At 40.7% G+C, this 23,814-nt stretch overlaps 2 protein-coding genes across 3 annotated transcripts in view; both read right to left on the bottom strand.

Moving 5' to 3' along the window:
* Positions 1 to 438: 438 nt before the first annotated feature.
* Positions 439 to 10,640, bottom strand: mapk13 (mitogen-activated protein kinase 13). 2 transcript variants are annotated; one of them, XM_027009999.2, is made up of 12 exons: positions 9,639 to 10,635; positions 8,111 to 8,240; positions 5,453 to 5,511; positions 5,021 to 5,126; positions 4,732 to 4,761; positions 2,917 to 2,964; positions 2,687 to 2,801; positions 2,009 to 2,080; positions 1,743 to 1,822; positions 1,425 to 1,503; positions 924 to 1,097; positions 439 to 814 (listed from the first exon to the last, which is right to left on the bottom strand). In XM_027009999.2, the coding sequence occupies exons 1-12, from the start codon at positions 9,749 to 9,751 to the stop codon at positions 732 to 734; spliced, it is 1,089 nt and encodes a 362-aa protein (XP_026865800.1). In that variant the 5' UTR covers positions 9,752 to 10,635; the 3' UTR covers positions 439 to 731. The 2 variants fall into 2 exon arrangements, with proteins under 2 accessions (XP_026865800.1, XP_026865802.1); XM_027010001.2 differs by lacking the exon at positions 439 to 814 and having other exon boundaries at positions 950 to 1,097; positions 1,367 to 1,503; positions 9,639 to 10,640.
* An 11,062-nt stretch (positions 10,641 to 21,702) lies between these two features.
* The window catches only part of tafa5l (TAFA chemokine like family member 5, like), a 53,587-nt gene continuing 51,475 nt past the window's right edge, over positions 21,703 to 23,814 (bottom strand). The window contains exon 7 of the transcript XR_004775547.1: positions 21,703 to 21,778. The gene's annotated coding sequence lies outside the window, so the exon portion shown is untranslated. The remainder of the gene's footprint in view (positions 21,779 to 23,814) is intronic.

The following is a 23,814-nucleotide window of genomic DNA, read 5'->3' as shown; positions in this document are numbered from 1 at the left end:
ATGACATCTTTGTACAATAAAGTCAGGTCAAATAAAAAAAGCAAGCCAGACCTTCCTACATCTCACACGATTGTGTCTGAACTCTCGTCCCGCGAGAACATTTGGCATGTACTTAGTCGTATTTGTATTTCCGACTGTTTTTCCTACAGCTGACGACTGTGTTACCACACGTTTTAAATGGAGGTAAACACTCGTACTGGATGGGTGTCTCCTGGGTTAACCTGGTCCCCTACGTGGTTAGGGGCCATGTTCTCTAACTGCACAGTTACTGAAGCCATTGTCATCTGGGTTTGTATGATGTACATGTGAAACGGGGAGATAATATATATATATATATATATATATATATATATATATATATATATATAATTATCCTGAGCATAAAAGCCACACCAATAGCCTACATGACTAGTTCAAAGTAAAATATTCAAAGCATAATATCTGGAATCTTTTCATATGACTCTAAAGCTGTTGTAACATATCACTTCAAGGCAAACTGGCAACATATGAAAGGTAGTCTCCACTGTAACAGCAGTACATCTTTAAGTCTACTTATCAGGTCCACAAAAAAAGGATTACTGAGGCCTCACAGGTTTTCATAAAATGTTTTTTCATATGTGTTTGTGATATGTGTAAACATTTCTCCTTTTCACTATTCCTTTGCACTGATATCTGCCAAAGTGTCTTGCTGTGATTGATATAGTGTAACATAAATCACAAGTAGAACATCACTAAGACATTGTTAAAGTGTTTCTCCTCCTTGAGTCTCTTCTTGGGAATGGAACAAAACTCTTCACTTCTTTGAATGATAATCCTGTTCAACAACAAACAGTTTAGGATGATTATTGCTCATCACACACTAAGAATATTACAGCAACAATATTAACAGATCGTTTAGACAACCATGATATTCGTGTACTTACGCTTCCACTCCTCTAGGGGCAGTGTGGCATTGTCATAACTGTCATCATATGGCTTGGGTTCTGGACAGTCCTCTGGATCCCGCAGTCCATCGAAATAACTGTGGGCCAGTGCACCATCAGCAGTAACGCGGGCGTCCGCATCTAAAACTAGCATCTTCTCCAGAAGATCCACCGCTGAGGTAAATATCAGTTTAGTGTAGGTGAATGGAGGAAAAACACTCCATATATAGCACAGATAATAATGAGGTAGGAGACTACCCTCATTTAAGGTTCTGTAGCTTATTCACTGAAACAAACTTGCAGTTACTGAAGGACAAACCCTAGGACAGCTATAACATAGTTTACTTCTATAGTTATACACTGCACATTTTAGTAGACATGGTTTTCTAATGATGTTCTTGCTATTAAGACTTTTGTTTTTTGCAATGCTAAAAACTGGTTACCTGTCATAGCAGATCATAACGAAGTTGATGTGCCATTTCCTCAAATCAGCCCACTCACCTTGTTCACTGGCCCTGGGAAAGAGTAAAGAGAAATCTTTCCGAGGATAACAGGGAAGTGACTTCACGTAGTTCTTTGCCTATTCTCACAACAGAGATTAAAGCAGAGATAGAGATAAAGTCATCAACATAGATAACATATTTAACATTGATCATTTGCATACCGTTGGGGAAGCTTAAAAAAACAAACAAACAAACAAACAAAAAACGTAACAATTCAAATGAAGTTCAGAGGTACGTAGATCCAAATTTGGCCACTTCAGATTATTAAATGTTTGAGTTAACGTCCAGTAAACATGCTGTAAACAACCTGTCTTACCTCCTGGCTTTCTAGTTTCTCTATGAATTCTGGGCCAGGTGTCCCTGTTACCTTCATTATTTGAGTAAGCTGGTCCATATCTGAATTCCAAGAGTTAAAGAACATTATTGTAACTTGTTTAATGCCAGTGAATGCATGTCTTTTCTTTTTTCCAGAAGGAAGACACAAAGAAAAGGCTACGTGGGGTTCCCTGCAATGAGTTAAAGTGCTTATTAATGTGTTGACTGAAAAAAAAAATGATACTGAAAGTGAATATTAAAGGATACAATCTTTCCCTTTGAAGAGTGTCTTTCCATTGAACATTTCTCCCATTATGCACCCAACTGACCAGATATCCACTACAGAGGAGTCAACAATTATTATACTCCATTATCTTTATTGGACACTTGTATTTACATAAATGTACTGTTGTAGAACATAACACTAAGGGTTGAATACACTAAAATGATTTTGAGCATATTGTACACACACACTCACACAAAAACAAAACAGAACAAAACAAACAACCCCCCCCCCCCCCCCGCCAAACCATAGACAAACACTCTCCCCAGCCAACTAACATTTACATTTTGAGTCAACAGTCCATTTGTTGTCATATAAAATTAGGTCAGCTATCTTGTTTGTGGTTCAAGCCATCAATCAGCTATCAATCTGTAGTTACGTTTTTATTATAAGACCTCTGTAGGCTGGGTATGGTTAGGTGATGAAGAACATTCCACTTAGCAGTGTCACTGATGTGTTAATAACTTAGCATCCACAATCATGTAATCAAGTCATTTTTAATCCTGTGTTGACAAAGGTTTGCCAACCAAATAATAATTGTGTTATGTCAATGATTGATCTTCATAAAGCACCTCCTTCAGTCTATGACTGAGATCAATCATTGCCTGGTAAACCAGCCCTAAAGGTGCAATGCAAATAAAAGTTGTGATGGACTGACTTGCCTGTTTTGGTGTAGTGCATCCAGTTTAGAATAACCTCAGGTGCTCGGTACCATCTCGTCACCACGTAACCCGTCATCTCTGCTTCGGCATGCCGAGCCAGGCCGAAGTCCAGGATCTGCAGACGCGGTGACAAGACCCCATTAGCACCTCCCACATCTCCGAGGGCTTCAACCACATTGACATCCTCCACACGACTTCAGGGCCACCAAGCCAGAGCAATGCTAACCAACCTTCAGCTCGCAGTCTTGATTCACAGCCAGGTTGCCCGGTTTTAGATCCTGAAAACGAAAACAATGATCCATAAATTTCTGCAGGTGAAAGGTAATTCAGCGATGCCTGCACTGAATTATTCACGATTAGAGGACAGAGTGCAATGATCAATTTTAGAAGAATCTAAGGGCACAGACCCGTCAGTTTTGTACTGATTCGGCTATTACTGTTAGTGAAATAACTAATTAGTTTTGAAATAACTTATTATGGTCTGTTATCATCATTAGGCTGTAAATTCCATTACTACTTTTTAAAGGTTTAAACACATTAACACAGCAGGTGGTTCTCAGTGAAATCTCAGTGGAATAAGAAAAACATAACAACCCCAGTAATGAATCGACACCTACAGTGCTGAACTAACACTTACAGAATTCATTCATGTCCATCTTGACTAAAGCTTAGGTGTTAATTAAGCAATGCACTTTGCTTTGCTGTGTAGGCACAGTGGCTCCAGCTCCGTGAAACTCTGAGACAGTCCACATTTTTGCTATGTTCCGCTCCCAGCACACTTGAGCCAGATAAACAAAGCCTGCTAGACTCAGAGGATCTGGCTCAGCTGTGTGGGGTGCTAGAGCAGAATGAAAATGTGGATTAGTTAGCATATTCCAAAGGCTCGGACTGGAAATCTTGAAGCACCAGCATAGTAAACTCACTTGTTATCTCTGAATTTACTCTGCTGTTGTTTAATAAACTGCTACAGAGCATGTGTGAGCTCACTCTAAGAAGAGTAGGCTCCTATGTACTCTAAGGGATTAATTTACTACTGACAAATCCACTGCAGGTTTATGAAGATAATCGCCAGTTGCACAATTTCCTCGAGCAGAAGCAACTGATCAATACGGGGTGGATTATTGCTGCTTTCCTTTGCAGTCAGTGCTCATTGCATCTTGTGCATCACTTCATGTTGTGAAACCCCTTGCTGTGCTTTCTTTGGGCACGCACTCTCTGCAGCGGTAAACAGTTCTGAACATGCAAAGGTGTTTCGCAGAGGAAGCACTATACAGCATTGCTCTGGTGCCTCAGGTGCAATGACTTGGTTGTGACCTGATGAATCAAAGCCTCGACTCTACCTCCAGTTATTACTCTCCTCACTTCTGTGAGGACTATAGTCTGTCCCTGCTCTTATGTGACGCCTCTTTTCCCCTACTCTGCTCACCTCTATGGTGACTTTGCTCCTCTCCTGCTCTCCTCACCTCTCAGCTATCTGCTCCCCTCAGAAAGATCAACAAGTATTGAATATATACTTTGCAGGACCCAAGCTGATTTCCTGACATTCTTTGTCACAATGTTGGTGTGAATGCCAGAATGGGAATTGGGAACAAGAGACTTGTCCTTGCTTGTGAACATCCACCTTGGGCAATTTACACATTCTAAACCTAACTGCTGACTCTATGTATTAGAGGCATTTTTAGCTTTTCAGCAAAGCAGCAGATACATATAAAACATGAGATTTATAGGAACAAATTAAGAAATTCTTAACAAGTCACTGCTATATTTAAGAATCACTCTGATAATTCAAAAGATTAACAGAATAAATTGTTTAAAAATGCAGATCATATGTTCAAAAGTAGCATGTTTGTCCATTTAGAATCATTTGCATGTCTTGATTGTAATCATTTTTCATTTGGAATCATCTGAATATCTTGATTATAAATTCAGGTAATTATTCTAAAACTGTTGCTGAGGAGTACTGCAAAACCTCTCATGCGTCATTCAAGCCTGTGGTGAAATCGTGATTAGTGACAGATGCTGTTCATTTGCTGCCAAACACTTACCCTGTGAATGATGCCAGCACTGTGAATGTACTGTTGAGAGATTAAAAAAAAAATCCCCCAAAACATGAGTTACTCTCCAGAAATTAGACATGTGCAGTATGATTTAACAGCATGGTTTTGAAAAAGATGATCACTGAAGATGCAAGAATTGTTATAAACCATTTCTGTGCACATGTTAAGAAAAACAGTATAATTTATATATTTGAGCTGAAAAACTTTAGCCTTATTTTCTGTCAGTTAGCTCACTGACTGTAGACTCACACTGAATGACTGTAGACTGTAGACTCACCTTCAGGCCACAGAGCATCTGATAGACAAGGAACTGTACACGGTCTTCGGTGAGCACACCTCGAACCTTGGAAAGGTCTGTGTACATATATGGCATCACCAGGTAGCTGAAACGTAACACCAGATCTGTGACCATCTTTTGTCCTGTTTCATGCACAGTGCACTGCACAAACTGTGCTCTACAACAGTAGTCTACTATTTTTCACTGTTACTGCGTCATAAAGTTTGCATTCCACATAGACTCTCAAAGTAAACCTTTTTATTATGCTGTATGCATTTGCATATGTATATGTATACAGACTACAAAACTGAAAAGAGTTGTATTAAATCATCTTCCAGGAAAACCAGCTCAAGCTGTTTGTAGCCTCAGTGTAATAGCGACCGTCTGCATAAGTCAGTTATGAGGAAACATGTAGAAACGAATTTCACTCACAAGTCTTGAAAGGTTTCCAGGCGGTGGGCAGGAGTGAAGACATCCAGAAGGCCTATCACCTGAAGCCGGAGGAAAGCAGAAGGCGTTTTAGCAGAAACAAATCAGTCTTTGAGATCACAACTGGCCACATGTCGCATCATCATACTGTTACAATCGTCTTATCTTCACGACAGCAAAAACTGTACCATAAGTGTCTGACACAGTGGATAGTGAAACAATAATGTGGTCCTTATTGAGACATGTGAGGACAAAGCCCATCTATACACGCTATTAACAGAGTATTTTGCCTCTAGTCTAAACAAGTCCTGTCTTGACCTGAGCATTGAACAAATGTTTGGCTGATGACAAATTCCTAACCAGGTAGGAATAGGCTAAGCTGGCAACCAGAGCAATCGACTACCCGGAAAAAGGGCATTAAAAAGAACTTCAAGCATTTTCAACATAATCTCTACCAACAATTAAATATGTTTCTCTATACTTAGAAATGACAAAATAGATAACTAAATAAACAAATAAACAGCAGGATTCGCACTTATATCTGAAATGTGGTTATTCTGACAGTCTGACAATTTTTTGTCTAAGAGTCTGACAGCGTACGCTTGAGGCAATATTCATACATATTGTGAAAACACAAGTATGGCTAAGCAGTTATGACTAAGAAAAAAAAAGAGAATTAATATCATGACAATTTGATGTATTAAATAGATTAAGAGCATTAAGAGATTTAAGCATGAATCACCATAACATGATGAACATCATGTTATGACTTATTATAGTTCTGTTTTTACTGTACTGATCTTAAGATCATTGTTTTTGGCTTATATTCTGCTTCTCAAACATAAGACTATATCAAACCTAAATTCAGACATTTCTTAAATCCACACCAACAAAGAGTTAGTTTGATATTTAATTCATATCTCTTCCATTATTAATATTCAAAATAATACTTTCATTCGTAAGTTATTATAAGTGACTTATATGGCAGTGGAGGCTTGGTCAAGAGTTGTCTATAGGATAAATTAACTGGGTAATACAAATGTTTTGCACAAGTGCATGATTTAGGGCAACCTACTAATGTGTTTTTATGTTTTTATCATCTGTTGTCCGTGCCTGAGAGATGGAGAGACATTTAAATGGAGAACCTGGGCCAGACTCTGCTAACAATCATAAAGGGATAGTGAGCAGTGTTTTCTCTTTATTTCTTTTTGTGTGTCAATCGTCTGGAAAGCTGAGAGCCCCATGAGTTTATGAAAAACAAAGCTGTATCATCGCTCCTCTCCTCCACCCTTTACCCAGCCACAGATTCCCACAGGTCACTTCCTGCAAGTGAGCCACAGTAAATGAACTTGCGTCTCGCTGTGAATGGAGCAGGAAGCTCACTAAATACATTTCCCTACTTCAGCCTGTGGCAGAAAATTCCCATTCTATATGTAGAGAAGACCTCTTGACGGAGGGGAAGCAACTATCTGCACCATATTTATATGCAGACATGCTGTATTTTACTGAGCTGGGCGTGAACGTGCATGTTCTGATGGTACTGCTGTTTTTTTTGCTGCTGGAAACTTTAAATGTGTTACTTGGGCAGACAGATGCCAGTCGATATCACCATGGACCTCTCTGTGACCTGTGTTAAAAGCTTCATGGATAGTTGTACTAACTGTACCTTTAGGCCAAAGGTATTTATCCTGTTTCTTTCTGCTGTTAGCTGTTACCACACTTTAAAATCTTTTTTGGCTCGACAAGTAAAACTGGCAACATGGAAAGCAAAACACAGACAAAGGACATGACCAGAATGAAACCTGAAGTCCTGCAAGGTCCTTCTGACCTCTACTATGGACAGTATCTTTCTGCTTAGTTTTCTTAGTTAGTTCTCTCTCATTATTGATTATTGTGTGTGTGTGTGTGTTAAACATGATACCACTTGTGCCATATATTTTAATAAATCATTTCAGAGCATGTAACAGCCAAAGTGAACTATTTTAAAAATGTGAGCAGTAAAGCAACCTGTGGAGCAGTTTGAGTGTACAGACCATGAAAACTAAAGATTATGAGAACTAATTATCTTGGTAAAGAAAATGGAGGTCATTCGGGAGAATTGTTTGAGAATTTCAGAGTGATGCATGGACACTATCTGTGGTCTGACTCCATTAAACTCCATTTAAACTCCATTCAAACTTTAAATATAAGACAATAACAAAAATGCTATTAAATATTAAAACAATAATAATAAAATAAGAACCACTAAGAAATATAGGTCAGAAACTTCAGTGACCACATAACTACATTATGAATATTAATGAAGACTGGTTATATTCCAAATCATTTATTTTTCACCTTTGAGAGATTGTTGGGGTGAAATTTAAAACTGAGCCCATGCAATTACATCATCACTTAATTGGTACTTGGTACAAACAACATCAGTGCGGCTCCTTGTATAAAGGATAAACATTCTCCTTGTATAGACGGTAAAGCAATGACCTCGGCCAGGTCCGACCCACTCGGTTCTGCAAGGTCACTTCCAGCAGAAGCACAGAAAGAAAGCATGGAGGAAGAGGAGTGGTGGACCACGTGTGCTCCTAGAAAACAAGTCTGCACCTCAATGTGGGCTTAATGAAGCAAAACAGCGTGGCAGTCAGACGCCCAGAACAGGAAACTCACGTTGTCATGTTTCATGTGCTTGAGCAGCCTCAGCTCCCGATAGGCCCGCTTGGCAAAGATATCCGACTGGAAGGGTCTGTGCAGCTTCTTGATGGCCACTTTCTCGTTGGTTTTGCTGTTGATCGCTGAGCTGTGGGGCAGACGGGCAGGCAGAGGTGAAGTGATGAAGACAGAGGGGAAGAACCACAGGTGAAGTGGTAAAGAGAGAGAGGAAATTAGTGGTCACAGTCCAGCCGCAGCTGAGTGTACACAACGCTGTACGCCACATCATCTATTAAAGCAGCCCTACCCAAACATTCTCACACACTGGAAGAAGAAATTAATCAAATATATTGTTTGGGCATTCAACATCACATCCTTAATGTAGGTACAAATACGTGTTAGTCTAAGGATAATGAGAGTGGGGTGTTTTGGGAGCTTTGTGTAACATCAATGAAGAAGATTCATTAAATGAACCCCTGACGATTCAAAATCCCAGATCTCATTCCTCACTCATGTAAGTGCATTATTACTTTTCATATTAGTTTCAATGTAATAATTGCATACTTCACAGCAGTTACTGGATTAAATGTCTTAGGAATAAAACCTACATAAAAATGAAATAACAGAAGCAATGTATTGCCAAAACACACATTATGTAAAAACTTGTACCAACATGACTTTGAATCAGGTACTTAGTGAGATGAAGTTTGTGCTAGGAGTTTATTGGACTCCACAGTGCTGACTGGAAGCAGGTCTGAGAACTGCACAGTCCTTATTCCTTTTGAGACTGTTTTGTTTCGCACACAGCTACAAAAGTGGTTTCAAAAACCCAACAGGAAATTTATGTGAATGACAACAGTTGGAATATGAAACACGGCTATGCCGCATTCATTTCATACGTTTTAATACTTGCCTGAAATTACAACTAGAGCTGAAGGAATTCAGTACATTTCCATTTCCACTGGGTGTGTTTCATAGACAATGAATAACCTGATCATAGGCACATTACAGACAATAGGTACACAAAAGCCACCTTATATGTCCAAAAAGTTGTATCAGATCACAAACAAACAAAACGAGTGACAGATTTTAGAGTAGGCCTATATATGTCTCTATACTGTCCACTTGAGAACTCACGTGAGAATGGACCATGTTTCCAAACAAAACATCTGAACATCTGAACATGGAAGTTCCACCGCAGACAGGCCGGATATATACAGTAAGTGTAATGGGCGGAAGATTTCTCGACATGACTACAGCACTTATTTAAGGGCATAAGTAGCAAATCTTAGCACATTTCCAAACAACTGTTGATTACTGCGCTAGATCGCCATTCGAGGGTAGATACTGCACAGGCCTAATCAATCCACGCGGCAATTCACCAAAGGAACTTGAGCAGACTGCATGCTGTTCTGCAGTCAGGGAACTGCACATGATGCAGCCCGCGATCGTTCAGCGGACTGCACAAATGTGGTTACAAGCCTGTTGGGGGGAACTGGCATACACCGTAACCTGCGGGACTGAACGCACGGCCAAGCGAACTCACCACACAGTGCCGTAAGCTCCTGTGCCGATTTGCTTCAAGCGCACGTATTTCTCCGGCACTTCCCACACGGTGCCGTTGATCTCCTCGCGATTAAACGCTGGCTGTGACTCCATTGAGCGAAAGAGAAACCCAGGACTGCTCTTGAACGCCTTCACTATTCCGCATTCGCAATCGCTTTAGCAAGCTAAGAAGGTCACCGCGTAGGAAGAAATTTGCCTACAGAAAAAAAGAGAAAACTATCGTATTCCACTTTTGGTTATTCACCGATTGGACATATTTTGAGCAGCGAGACACGGTTGAGTGTCCGCGATGTGAAACCCATGGTAAGTGTGTAGCTGCTTTCTGGCAGGAGAAACATCTCATATCGGCGGTGATGTCATCCTCCCACCAGACGCCCACTTTCATATCTAACTATTCGCAACAAGTCTGTCACACGGTGTGAAATACTCGAACCTGGTTTTAAGTGTATAAACGAGATTTAAATTGCGGTAGAGAAAATGCTATGCAAACTTGTGTTCGTCAGGTAAAATATCGCATCGTTATAATGCCAGGAGAAGAGCAACGAGATTCTTCAGCGCTCTATGCATCTGTCCACTCGCTAGCAAGGCAACAAGTCGGCTGCAGTAACGGCGTTCAAAATCACCTTTGTGAGCGCTTGTACGAGAGAGAAAGCCAGTGGGTCTTAAATAATTCAACATCAGCACTGCACCTGGAGTTATTCGTGATTTGCTCTCGTCCCTGAACCACAGGAGTGTATCTGGCGATGTTCTAGTTTGTTATTTTCAGATTTCCATTTCACAGTAGGTTTTAAACGTGACAGATTTTTAATCTGGATTCTACACAGTGAATAGTATATTTGGACAGCAATTTAAAAAGAGCCGGTTATTTCATAGGACCTTATCCATGAGATAGCAGGTCTCCCAATGTGATGACCAGTGTTATGAAACGCATTTCCTGGTAATCTAACATTTACAAATAAGTATTTGTCATATAATTAGACCCCACAATTTCTTTGTGTTTAATTTTTGTATTCGTAGTATTAAAAAAGATTATTATTGTTGTTGTTGTTGTTGTTAACATTTATATAGCGCCTTTCTCATACTCAAGGGCGCTTTTACAGACACACACACATTATCTTTTACAATAAGTCACATACCGATGAGAAGCGCCAGCCAATTTGCATACAGCGTCCTCTCTATCAGAAACCACAGCGCCTTGGGGCACTGCAGAAAGACAGGAGGTTAAGACAGGATAGAGCAGGATAGAGCACGAACCAACCTGCACACACACACACACACACACACACACACACACACACACACACACACACACACAAAAAAAAAACCAACACACATACATACATATATATATATATATATGACACAGGTCGCATTAACTAGATTCTAATATCGATACGTACAGGTAGTTTTAAAAAGTCACGCCATTCTATCTATGCTATTTCATATTCATACTGAGTTTCTCATACTGCACTGTAATGTTAGAGCACAACACCTTTTAGTGCCCCTGTTTGTGCAAGATTATTGCCAGGAATCAGAACTCTAGTGTAAATCCTGCAGGTTATCCATACATATTCCTGTAGTTTGCCGCATGGTTTGGTAGCAGACGGCATACGGTAATGACGGTAGTGATAAGTGAGTTGGTACTAAATTGTCTCTCCACTCTAAATTAAACCCAGTACTTGCCAAATATAGACAGTTCAGCTCCAATTTCCTGCAAGTTAAAATCACATGCTTACTTGCTTTATACATATTGGCCACTAGATGGCGGAGTATTGCTATAGATAGAAAATCAATCTGTTTGGAACATTAATGAAGGAATGGATATAGACCAATATTAATAATATTCATTTGACCTAAAGAAGAACATAAGGCTATTTCGACTTGTATAACACACACACACACACACACACACACACACACACACACACACACACACACACACACAAACAATGTCAGAATTAAAATGTTTCCCTATGTCAAAGATAGTCTTCATTTCCTGGTGAAAGGAGGTAGATGAGAAGTCATTACTTCCCTTGGCTTCCTCTGTTGCAGTGCAGAGATAATTGGTTCATTAGTTAGAGTGTGTACCACTGTGGTGGGCTCTTCCTTCCTGAGCTAACGCTTCGCACAAGGTCTTGACTTGCACCCTTCGCATTGCAGTTAAATGTCAGTGGCGCAGATGTAATATATTCCTAATGCCGGTATTTCAATTCATTTAAAATTCATTGAGCTTGTTAAACAGGAATACCTGTTAAGCACGTTAACAGCAACTCATGTTTGAATCTGAGTGTCCATAACTGTCATATTTCACTTAATTTTTTCATAAATGGCAGAATATTCCAAAGATTTGCAAAAGGTTTCTTTTTTTATTTAGTTTCTACAGTTTGATGTCATACAATTAAAACAGGCTTATCTCTGAGAACATGCTTAAGTCCTCTGAAAACACCTTGAGTCCTCTTAAGACACCTCTGAGTATTGTTTCCTCTCAGTACATTTGTGAATGATAATAAAGAAATTTTAGAACATATATATAGCAGACACTTCATTAGAGACACCTGATAGATAGAGTTAGAGTTAGAGTCTGATACTCACACTGTTGTACCTGACAAACTTGGTTTGACATCAAAAAAGATGTTTTAAGACATATTTTTTAAATGCACTTAAGACATCTTAAGACAGTATTTGAAAAGGTTACTGTAGTTGTAGAATTAAAAAATAATGTTAAAGCACTCTTAAATTTAATGCAGATTTCTGTATTGGTTTTAATTACATATACTTCATATGCATAATTTTCAGTTAACATTTGTATATTCATGTGTTTCTTCTGTATATGCATGAATGTTCTATACATTTCTCTTTATGTTTTGTATATGAAGGTATAACTATTGCATTTTATTATTGCATATGCAAATATTTTAAGAACACTATGTTTGAATATGTCAACTGTATAGGCTACTGAGTTTATAAGTGTTTCCTGTATGTGACACTGGAACACTGGAACACACGTGATCCAATGTATCATGTTTGCAGATATTTTACATTTATATGTAAATGTTTTCAAATGCAAATATGGGAGGAAAGTTTTAAAGTTGTCCTAAAAGGCAATCTTTGACTGTGAAATAGCAGCTAATTTTAGTGCTTATTCTGGTGTAATTTAACTGTACTTAATGTAAATATGCCAGAATCTTCACCTTGAGATGAATTAGTATTTGAGTATTCCCACGAAGTGTTCCTTAATCCAGCCTTTCCCTGAGCTGAGCAGTTCCTACTCTGTCTGGGCCAGTCTGTTCTTTCCTCACACTCATAAACAAACCAGCGAGTTTGAGAACTTACATTAGTGCCCACTTTGACACCTCTCCTCCCATGACACGTGATGAGAAGCATTACAGAAGCATTCCTGACGCTTTGGCTACAGAGGATTACAGCCAGCAAGACTAATAAACAATGAACAAATGAACGAACAAGGAAGCAAAAACATTCATTACTCTCACCCTTCAAAATCCCTCTCATAATCAACTCCACAGTCCATGCCTCCATTGAGAAATCAAAATCTGCCTCAGTGGTATTTAAGATCCTCTTTGACAGTCATCACATAACACAGGTGCCCCAACAAAGAACATACCCTGCAAAATAAATAAATAAACAACGGTGTCAGTACAGAACCTTGTGGGAAAGCAAAGCTAATCCGATGCACTTCTCCTGGAAGACATCCATCCTTTTCACGCCATTGGGTCACAGTGTGGTCATCCAGCCAGTGATTAGAAACAAGTTAAAGGTGTGTTTCCATGTGTTCCCCATGCCCCTCCAGGGAATTAGCTGCTGTTCCCGATCAATGATGCTCTCCAGGAGCGGAGAAAAAGACACAAGAGAACTGGAATGGTGGCATGATTAATGGGGGTGACCTTGTCGCTGGCCTGGAGTCTCCTTCCTGCGTGTGAGAGCGTCCCTTTGGCAACTGGCAGCTCGGAACGACGTCCTTCCCGGAATACAAATGCACCGCTTACCCTGGGGAGAGCTCAGCAGTAGCCTGATGTAGTTCGTTTTCACCGGAGATGCCAAAGTCCACTCCTGACTATGGCTCTTCACAGATTAGGTTATTTAATACACCTGATTCAACATTCTGCTCACCACCGAGCCCTTTAGACTCAGGTATACTACTTTGGGTTGGACTCTGAACACTAAGCTTTGGTCTTCCCTGAGTTGGCCAGTGGGTCACTCCCTTGCCGTCTGCCAGTGAGGCGCAGTGGGCATGGCTGAAAACCTCCCTGAGGTTCCTTACTTGTTTCATATATACAGACAGATAGTGAGAGGCCTACTGGCTAAAGATTTCACATGGGTTTCATTGCTTGAGTTGGTCTTCCCAGTGTGATGAAATGCTTTTCATGCTGCTTAAATGTATGTGTATCAGCAGGTTTATTGTTTTATTCCCTCTATTTATGAGCAGCGTTATTGACCGCTGGCAGAGTGACAGGTGTGGAAATGTACAGCTTCCCTCCAGCAATGCTCTTTATTTCCTCTTATTGACCTGTTTGCTTCCTGCCTCCTGTCCCGGCCAGGAAGCTGCCGGGATGGATGGAAAGTCCTCATTTAGAGCCATGGATGTGGGTGATGAAATGTCCCCAGCACTGTAAATGTATCATTTGTTTTAAGGAGATTAAAATTAGGTGGCAGATGGACGTTAAGGTCTTGCATCTTTACACTTTGATGCACAAAAACACATACAAACACACACACACACACACACACACACACACACACACACATTGCTCTCTCTCTCTCTCTCTCTCTCTCTCTCTCTCTCTCTCTCTCTGTCTGTCTGTCTGTTTTGCCATACACACTTGCACAGTTTTAATTACCTTTGACAATGCCGTTGGCCCTCACTGTGTGTCTGCTGAAAGTGCACTCAGGCTGCAGCAAGGCGAGTCGTTAGCATCCATTACAAGCCGAGATGGAGCTGATGCCTGACGCAGCACAGTTCCTTCCTGCCGTCTCGCTCTCTCTCTCCTTCTCTCTGTCACTCTTTCTGTCTCTCTCTTCCCTCTCTCTCCTGTTTCTCGCGTCCTGTCTTCTCACACGCTCATTGTTGTGCTTCCTTAATGAGACACCATTGTGTTGCAGGCTCTGCTACCCTGCCGGCCGCTTATTTATCTCCCACATTATTTATGCATGGATTTATTTGCTCATTAATTTGGATTCACAGGGAAATTAAACACATGAGAGCTTTTGGGCTCGTCATTGTTCAGCCTTTGCTCTCTCTTCTACGTTATCTCCCTCACTATTTCCCAGGCATAGTCTGAAAGACTGAACACGATCAGTAATGGTTGTTATGAGGCCAGGTGGCCACACAATTCAGACAATTCACACAACACTAGAACTTCAATGTGCGTACCAGTTAGTTATGCTTAATTGATTTGTTAAGGCATGGGTGTTCTTGTTTATGGCTAATGGTATCTTGATTTTTGAACTGTACACAATGTAGATATTGTATACATCTTAGCATTGCTTTCTATTGCCATTTGTTTTAATATCGGTTATAGGTTTTATTTCCTTATTATCTGTTATATGTTGTTTAGAAATCAGGACTTCTCTGAAGTTAGATGATCTTAGAAGGCATTCCTTGCATAATAAATAAACTTTGAGTAACTCGGTGGTAACTATTCCACTGTTGTGCGTTGAGTCATTGACGAGAGGATGTTTCAAACAGGAGTCTCTCATTTCCTTTAAAATTAGCGAGCACACAGTTTCGATCCAAAAACCACTCACTGGTTTATACCTACTCAAAAACGAGAGTATTTTTGGATATTAGAACACTGGCATTCCATTTAATATTTCTTTGATCTTGTTTATCTTGTGTGTTTGTACACTATGAAGGGTCAGAACGTGTAAACCTGTGATTATCAGTTCCATATACGTCTGTACGCCACGTCTGTAGCGGTGAGCGGTACGGAGGCGGACGCATGCGCGCAGACCCAGAGTTAGCATCTTGGTAACCGTCAAGGGTCAAATTACCAATACGGAGAGTCCGAAAATACATGGCAGCACAAATACACGGAAAAGGGAAGCAGGATATAACAAAGCGGCTAGGATTAATAAACGAAGGTTATATTTACAGAAACGGCTAGAATAACACACAGAGGTTTGGATTCAAACGCGGGCGAAACTTTCAAACAGCGGCTACGCTTAAGGGTACAGCCACCAGACTTCACTAACACAGGGTTTAAATACACGACCTACTGCCCACTAAACAAGACACAAGTGCAAATCAAAAGTGGCGGAGAAAACAGAACTAAGGAAGGAAAGCAAAACAAAGACACCAGACGGAATCAGAGACATGATAGGTGGGTGGCCAGTTGTGACAATGTACCACATTTACACATTTACTGCCCTGGTTGGCACACACTTGATTATACCTCTTAAGGGAGCTCTTGTGCAAAACGTCTGTGTACAATGACACTATTTTATGTATTTGTGTACAGGCCGAATCAATTCGATTTGTTGGTGTCAAGCAAATGAACCCAGTATGGCTGATGCTGCTGGACTGTTCGAGCGGAGGCAGTATCTTTTCCTCCGAGGCTCTCGGCCTCCCTGGTGAAGCTCCTGGTCACATGGAGTATGCTTGTTCTCGAAAGGAAGCGGAATCGGAAGCATATAACGGAAGAATCCCCCGGGATCACAGTCTGGAGGATGTTTTATCCAAACAATAATGGCTGTTGGAGATGTTTGTGTTATTTATTTATATATTTTACATAGCTGTCTGTGCAGAAGGGCATTGGCACACACAAGCACCTGGACTCCAGAGACACTTTGTCCTCTGCAAAAAACAAGAGGTTTGCGTTTAAACTGTCACATCTGAAATCCCAAGACTCCTTCAAGAACACTTTTCAAGAACACTACTGCATACAATGAGAGAGCAGACAGTAATATTCCAGGGAGAAAATTAGATCCACATGCGTAATCAAGACTTGTTTTGTAGTAATTATCCAACATTTGGGTTTGTTACTCATGTATCATAGCACAGACTAATACAATGAAGTCCCATAAATCTACTCTTAATTACGAAGCCTACAGGGTGCGTTATGATTATAATATTGTGTGTGGGCGGATGGGAATGCGCTAGCATTGAGGTACGCGGATCTTTTGCATGTGTGTGAGAGAGAGATGTGTGTCACCAAGTATTAAACTTGTGTGAAAATGTGTTACTCATACCCATCATCCTGTTGTCCTGCTGTCGAACGAATGTGACAGTGATTTTCAGTGTTTGAGCACAGGGACCAGGAGGTCAGCAGAGAGAGAGAGAGAGAGAGAGAGAGAGAGAGAGAGAGAGAGAGAGAGAGAGAGAGAGAGAGAGAGAGAGAGAGAGAGAGAGAGAGAGAGAGAGAGAGAGAGAGAGAGAGAGAGAGGAGGGAGGGAGGAGGAGGGAGAGAGAGAGAGAGAGAGAGAGAGAGAGAGAGAGAGAGAGAGAGAGAGAGAGAGAGAGAGAGAGAGAGAGAGACAGGCTGTCACCCTCAGAACACCGCCCCCGTTAGTGTTACTCCACCACATCAGCCCTGAGACACTGGCTTCACGACACAAGCCTAGAGCCTTGGATGGACCATTCTGATCAAAGCCGCACAGGAGAGCACTCAACTATGGTAAGCTTCTCCCAATTCTCCTCATCACGGTCACAGTACTGGAAGAAGGAAAAGTAAACCTGATCCAGTGTTAACACTTGTCCTAATGTTGATGTGGTGCACTTCTGCGCGGCCCAAGATCCCAACCCCTTCCTGACTTTGGGTACCTTCTTTCATCACATCATTTACATCATCACTCCAAATGCAGCTTCCAGTTTCCAAAGGTATCTTGGTGTACAAGCAGATGTCCAATGTCAAGAACTCTTTGCGGTTAGAGAAAGCTAAATTTCTTGCATCTGTAATGTGATGCAAAAGGTGAAGACCAGATGCTTGCAGATTTTAAGTGATGATGCAAATTTTTTATAGATGGGAATATCCAAAATTGTGGTCAATAAGCAGAAACTAGTCAAAAAAAAACGGAGAGGACAAGAACAGTATATAGAGAGCAAGCGAACAGACCAGAGTGCCACAGGGCACAAACGTAATCCAGGAGATAAAGTGGGCCTTAAATCAGAAAGGCAAGCAGAGAGCGCGCTCAGTACGCAAATGATAATCATGACAATGCTTCGCAAAGGTACTAGGACACATGACATGTTTAAATAGCCTGAGAAAACTGGAGACAGGCAGAATTAATAACCAGGACAGGTAGATCGTTGGATTAGACGGTGATTGGTGGGAATGACTGGTATGTTGGAATCGCCGGGCTGAAGGGAGATGGAGTCAGGTACAGGGGGCGTGACATGCAATGTTTTCCCATTATAATGTGAGAGCTTGTTGCTACAGTGATGGAAAACTGTACATTGATTGGTTGTCATTTCCATATATTTGTGTACAGCGTATGTTTTTTGCTCCTGCCCATTGCTCTTGAAACACAGTGCCTATGGGCCACTGTGCTGTGCTTAATCATTCTTTCACAACTGAAGAAACTTCTTTTGTTTTTTGGCAAACAGAAATAAGAAAATATTTGAGAACAAAGCAATCTTTCGAGGCAAGATTTTTTTCTTTCTTTTTGTTACCATTAGAGAAATACTGAAAAGCTCAAACTGCACTCCCACATGCACACACAAGAACAGACAGACACACACTGTCTCTCTCTCTCTCACACACACACACACACACACACACACACAAACAAACAAATGATAAAATTACAATAACTTTGCTCTGGCACATTGCCTTTGTGTGAGTGGCCTCTGCTATTTCACACGAGAGTACTGCAGCCTACATCAAATCCATTATGTATAAAGTATGGATGCGGACCAGGCAACCGTGGGTTCCTAAAAATATTTGCTGATGTTATAAAGATCAGTATCCTTGGGCTACTGTAGGGTTAAGATCAGAACAGACACTAAAGCAGCTCGCTGGGCTGCGGTAGGACTTGGTAACTTGCTTGTTATATTCCATTTATCGCAAACAAGCCTTGAGTCCTTCTATCAACTAAACACAAAACAGATATTATTCAACTTGTAGACAAATGCATACAAATGCAGTAGTAGACTGGCTACTACCCCCAAACTGCCACGCCCTGATGAAACAGGCTTCCCCACCCTGGGTCTTGGAGTACTTGGGGCTTAGTTGGTGGAAAATGGTGGATAGAAGCTGGCATATCTGAACAACACTTAGCATGAAACCTGCCATGCAGTTTAGTTCCAAATGGTGAACACTTGTGGATACAAAGGCTTGAAAGCAAGTGGGGATGAGATAGCCTAGGCTAACTCTAACTGGCTCTTATTAACTTTCATTCACAATTAGCTCATTCATAACTGCATTTCATTTTTGCATATGTTAATCCATATGCCACTGTTGGCTCCACAGTTTAATACTGGACATACACACACAGACACACATGCACATGCGCATGCGCGCGCACACACACGCACAAAACAGGCTTATATCTAATACCACCGTACTAAGCAGTACTGCGAATACTGCTAAACAAGACTGAAGATCACCTGTACTGCACGATGAGGACAGAGTTCCTGAGGGACCTTGCCCCTGTCTGTCAAGCTCCTTTCTTTCTGGAGAACCAAGTGTGGTGGCGTCCTCATCTCAGCAACAACATGCAGACAGGCAACACACGTGCCAGATTTTCTGCTGATACACGCCACATACTGCCATGAATGACAAATAGTCCTTTTATTATCTGCCATAGATGGTATTCCACTAGCATCCTCTTTACTACACCCCCCTACCCACAACCACCCACCCACCCCGCTATTAAAGTGCTGCATCATTAAGCTGGATAATGCCATTTTTAAAAAGGCTGACAGGCCCAGAGTTGGGGTTTTTTTTTTTGTTTTTCTTTTGTTTTTTTTTAATGAGCAGCCGTGGCGGCTGTGCCGGAGCAGCTATGGAACCATATGGGGAGCGCTGGTGTAAATGACTTCTTAGTGGCGCACTGGCTCGTGAAGGACAAATTGACAGGCGACTGCGCAGCACAGAAGACTAACGAGATACATGTTACGCAGTGCGCCGTCACCATAAACACAAGGGGCATACGTGTGCGTGTGTGTGTGTGTGTGGTTGTCGTGTTGTGGAAGGGGAGCAGCAGTAATTAAAAACACAACATCAAAAGGCGACCTTTCACTGATTGAGTCCCGTTTGACTTAACAGCTCGGCAGAGTAAAGTTTGTGTAAATGTGTCTGTTGTGCTTGTCATTAAATCAGACACTGGTCCCTGTTTTTAGAAAGGGTGGATAAAATAAGCCACTGGCATACATAATGCCAGGAACAAAGATTCATTATGGTTGTATTTACTTACTATAAAAACTCATTGAAACACATTTTTTCAGCTCTTTTAACCTCACAGATGTTCATTAATTCTTAATTTTGAATAGCACTCTGAATTATTTTAAAAAATGATAATGATGTAACTTTCAGAAGCTCGTTTTTTTTCCTAAATGGTTTTGCTTAACATTCAGCAGGAATACATACCTAAAATATTCACAACAACCGATTCTTATTTGAACGTACTCAGGTTCTGTTGACAAAGGAATGCAGTGGGAGTGGATAAACCAACTTGTTGACAAACAAGCCTAGTGCTACAGTGAGCCAAGACTATTTGGATGAACGGAAAGACGAGAATAGAAGCCCCCACTTAATTATGACAGCCTCTTTAACCTAAACCGATAAACAGGTTTGATCATGCCGATCTGTAATTAGTGCTTCTTCCTTTGTGTGTTGCGCTCTGCACTTGTTTGCTTTCCTTTCCCCTGTATAATTAGGCTGCTGTATTTATTAGCGCGGCTAATTAGCCTATGCAAAACATGAGGAAGTCGTTAATTTTGAATCATGCCAACGAATGACTCACCTGGCACAGGCAGTCCAGACCAAGGTTTAGCCCTTCTCTCTGGCAGAACAGTGATACAAGTCTTCACCTATTTCGGGTTCTAATCTACCAGCCACCCATTTGGATAGTGTACTATAGGCCATTTTCCGAGAAAATATTTTAATCCTTAACATGCGATTATGGCCCAGACAAATTCCAACGTTTGGCATGTGTTAAATAACACAGCAACATGGCTACCAGTTTGTGGCTGTAGTTCTGGGCTTTGCCAACTGGGGGGATATTGTGGGCATGAATAAAAAGCATATGCCAATATGTTGGCAGATTATGAATTGCGTCGATATTTATTTGCATTGTAGCGCCGCTGCACACGGTTGAGTTATATGCTCTAACCAACAAAATGGCAATATATATTAAGTCTGCCCTAATATCACCAAACATCCTTTTATTTACCTCCACCAATTCTTTATTCGTCCTTTTTCATCCTCCCATTATAACTGTCAGCTGTAAAGAAATAACTATTCTTATTTCTTATTTCTATGTGCTGTTCTTATTTAACTACTAGTCCAACTCACCATAGTGCACGTCATACTGATGGCACTTGTCTACTCACCTCTTCTATCTATCCTCCCACAGGAATCCACTGATTTTATAAATCCTTCAGCTGTAAAGATAGAACAACTACATTTGCTGTACTGATTGAACTAGTCAAGTGAAGTCAAATTTATTTACATGGTGCTTTTTAGAACAGATGTTTTCACAAAGCAGCTTTAAAAATGTCCGAGTCCAAGCCTGCAGTCAGCAAGCGAAGGGCGACAGTGGCAAGGAAAAACTGCCTAGAGCATGAGGAAGAAACCTTGAGAGGAACCAAGACTCAAAGGGGGGCCCATGCTCCTCTGGTTGACAACAGACAACACAATAGTAACAATATAGAGAATAAGGAGCAGAATAAATAGTGAAAGATAAATAGATAATAATAAAATGAAAAAATAAGCAATTAATGTCTACTCCGGTTTTCTAGAAGTCCCAGTCTGTTCCTGATGGTGTGCGAGTGTCCGAAACCCATCCTGCACAAGAACGTCCATCAAGGGCAACGGAGAAGTAGTTGGCTGGGGTGGAGGTGTGGTGGGCTACAGAAGGGGACATCAGGGGGTGGTGGGAGTAGCCATGGCAGCTGAGATGGGTTGAAGGGCAGTAATATCATGACGTCAGGTGTAGGTGTACCTAGACAAAAAGAGAGAATAGATTATTAGGCATGTCTCGGTATGGGGATATGTAAATTAGGGACCTATAATGTGCAAAGATGGACTCCAGCAGATACAGCAGTTATGGCAGCACAGCTAAAAGGATAAAGCCAGAAGGAACCACAAGGATAAGGGCACCCTTGGATCATCAACACTCCGCCACTCTCAGTCAACAACTTGAGTGACAAAGAGAGGTGAAGTGACAGCATCATAACATCCCAGTTTACCATAATTCTCAATGCCCACAGACCCCCAGATCTACACCTTTACCTAAGATGGTAAGTAGCTAATAATATGCCTGACTGCACAGGTTTTCAGCCTAGCCTTAAATACTGAGACTATGTCTTGAACATTTACAGGAAGGTTATTCCATAGTGTGGCAGCCATATAAGAAATGGTTCTGCCCCCTGCGGTAGAGTTTCTTATTCTTGGTAGTAGTAAAGAGCCTGCACCTTTTGATCTAAGCAGATGTGGTGGGTCCTAATACACTAGGAGTTGTCTAAGGCAAGACTATTTAGTGCTTTGTAGGTCATTAGAAGTATTTTATAATCCATACGAATATTAAATTGGGAGCCATTGTAAAGATAGCTTAAATAGGAGTGATGTGATCAAATGTTCTAGTTCTAGTAGGACCTCTGGCTGCTGCATTTTGAACTAGCTGGAGCTTGTTTAGGTACTTATTGATACAGCCAGATAGTAAGATATCACAGCAGTCCAATCTTGAAGTGTTAAATGCATGGACTAGGCAGTCCTAGAAATATTATTTACATGAGCTTCGAACGAGAGACTGGGATCCATAATTACTCCAAGATATTTAACTGTTAGAGAAGATGTGAATGGGAGACCACTGAGGTTCATTGAGTAATTAGTGAGTGAGGACCTAGTTGTCTCTGGACCTAATAGAAGCATCTCTGTTTTGTCAGGATTAAGTGAGAGAAAGTCCAGTGTCTGACGTCCTTTATGCATTCCTCAATAATACTAAGATGATATATCCTCTGGTTTGGCTGAGACATATAACTGAGTATCATCTGCATAGCAGTGAAAACTAGCACAGTGATTACGTATAATGTCACCTAGAGGTAGCATATATAAAGAAAAAAGAGGAGGCCCTAGAACAGAGGAACACCATAGCTAAGCTTGTAGCTATTAGCCCCAGTCACCATACTGCACTTCATATAGACTTCACTCATCTATCCACCCATTCTAGCCTTTCATTCCTCCCTCCATCCTCCCCTCCCTTATTAGTCCCTTAATTTCCAAGCTATAGCTATTAGACTTGGTGAAAGGACTCAACAGCTGACCCCAAACCCCAAACTGCATTTCATTCTGATGGTACTTGTCTATCCAGCAATTCTATTCTTTCATTCATCCCTCCATTCTCTCATAAGAACTGATTTTTATAATGTCTTCAGCTGTAAAGAAAGAACAAATATTTAATGAACTATTAGGCCCAGTCAGCAAACTGCATTTCATATTGATGGCACTCGTCTATCCATCCCTTCTATTATTTCATTCATCCCTCCTTCCTCCCATAGGAATTCATTGATTTTTTAAAACTCCTTCACCTGTAAAGGAAGAACAACTAAAGTAGCTATAGTACTATAAAGTACTATACTGATTTTCAGTTAACATACCCATAGTTTTCATGCTGTTACAACAGGCTTTGGCAAGACAACTCAAAGTTTGTTCACCAACTTTACTTTCTAGTTTATATTGTAAATCATGCAAAATATGTGTTCATTGTAAAATATGTGTTCATGTAGTATGTAAATTTGTTAGTTATGTATCTTTGTCGTGTTAATGTGCAATGTCTGTGCAATATTTTAGTTCTAATGACAATGCATATTTTTGTGAGACATTTATGTCAATGTCTGATTTGTTGGTCATTAAATACAGAGTGTAAGAATTGAGAATATGTGAAAACAGACACAGCAAAAACCATGTTTTATAAAGACTTCTTAGAGTGTTCTTGAGCACGCTGCGTCGCTCCCCCTTTCTGCTGAGCTGATACCCTCT

The sequence above is a fragment of the Electrophorus electricus genome, chromosome 23 (genome assembly GCF_013358815.1).
Source record: "Electrophorus electricus isolate fEleEle1 chromosome 23, fEleEle1.pri, whole genome shotgun sequence".
NCBI classification, from domain to species: Eukaryota; Metazoa; Chordata; class Actinopteri; order Gymnotiformes; family Gymnotidae; genus Electrophorus; species Electrophorus electricus.
This window is presented reverse-complemented; position numbering and strand designations above follow the sequence as displayed.

Bases quoted from the DNA above. Each gene is read 5' to 3' on its own strand.
- mapk13 (XM_027009999.2), bottom strand. From the start codon at position 9,751: ATGGAGTCACAGCCAGCGTTTAATCGCGAGGAGATCAACGGCACCGTG. The intron at 2,081-2,686 runs GCAAGTCAGTCC...ACTCCTCTGTAG, and splicing joins GATGCACTACACCAAAACAG to TGGATATCTGGTCAGTTGGG. The intron at 815-923 runs GTAAGTACACGA...GTTGTTGAACAG, and splicing joins GCCCCTAGAGGAGTGGAAGC to GATTATCATTCAAAGAAGTG.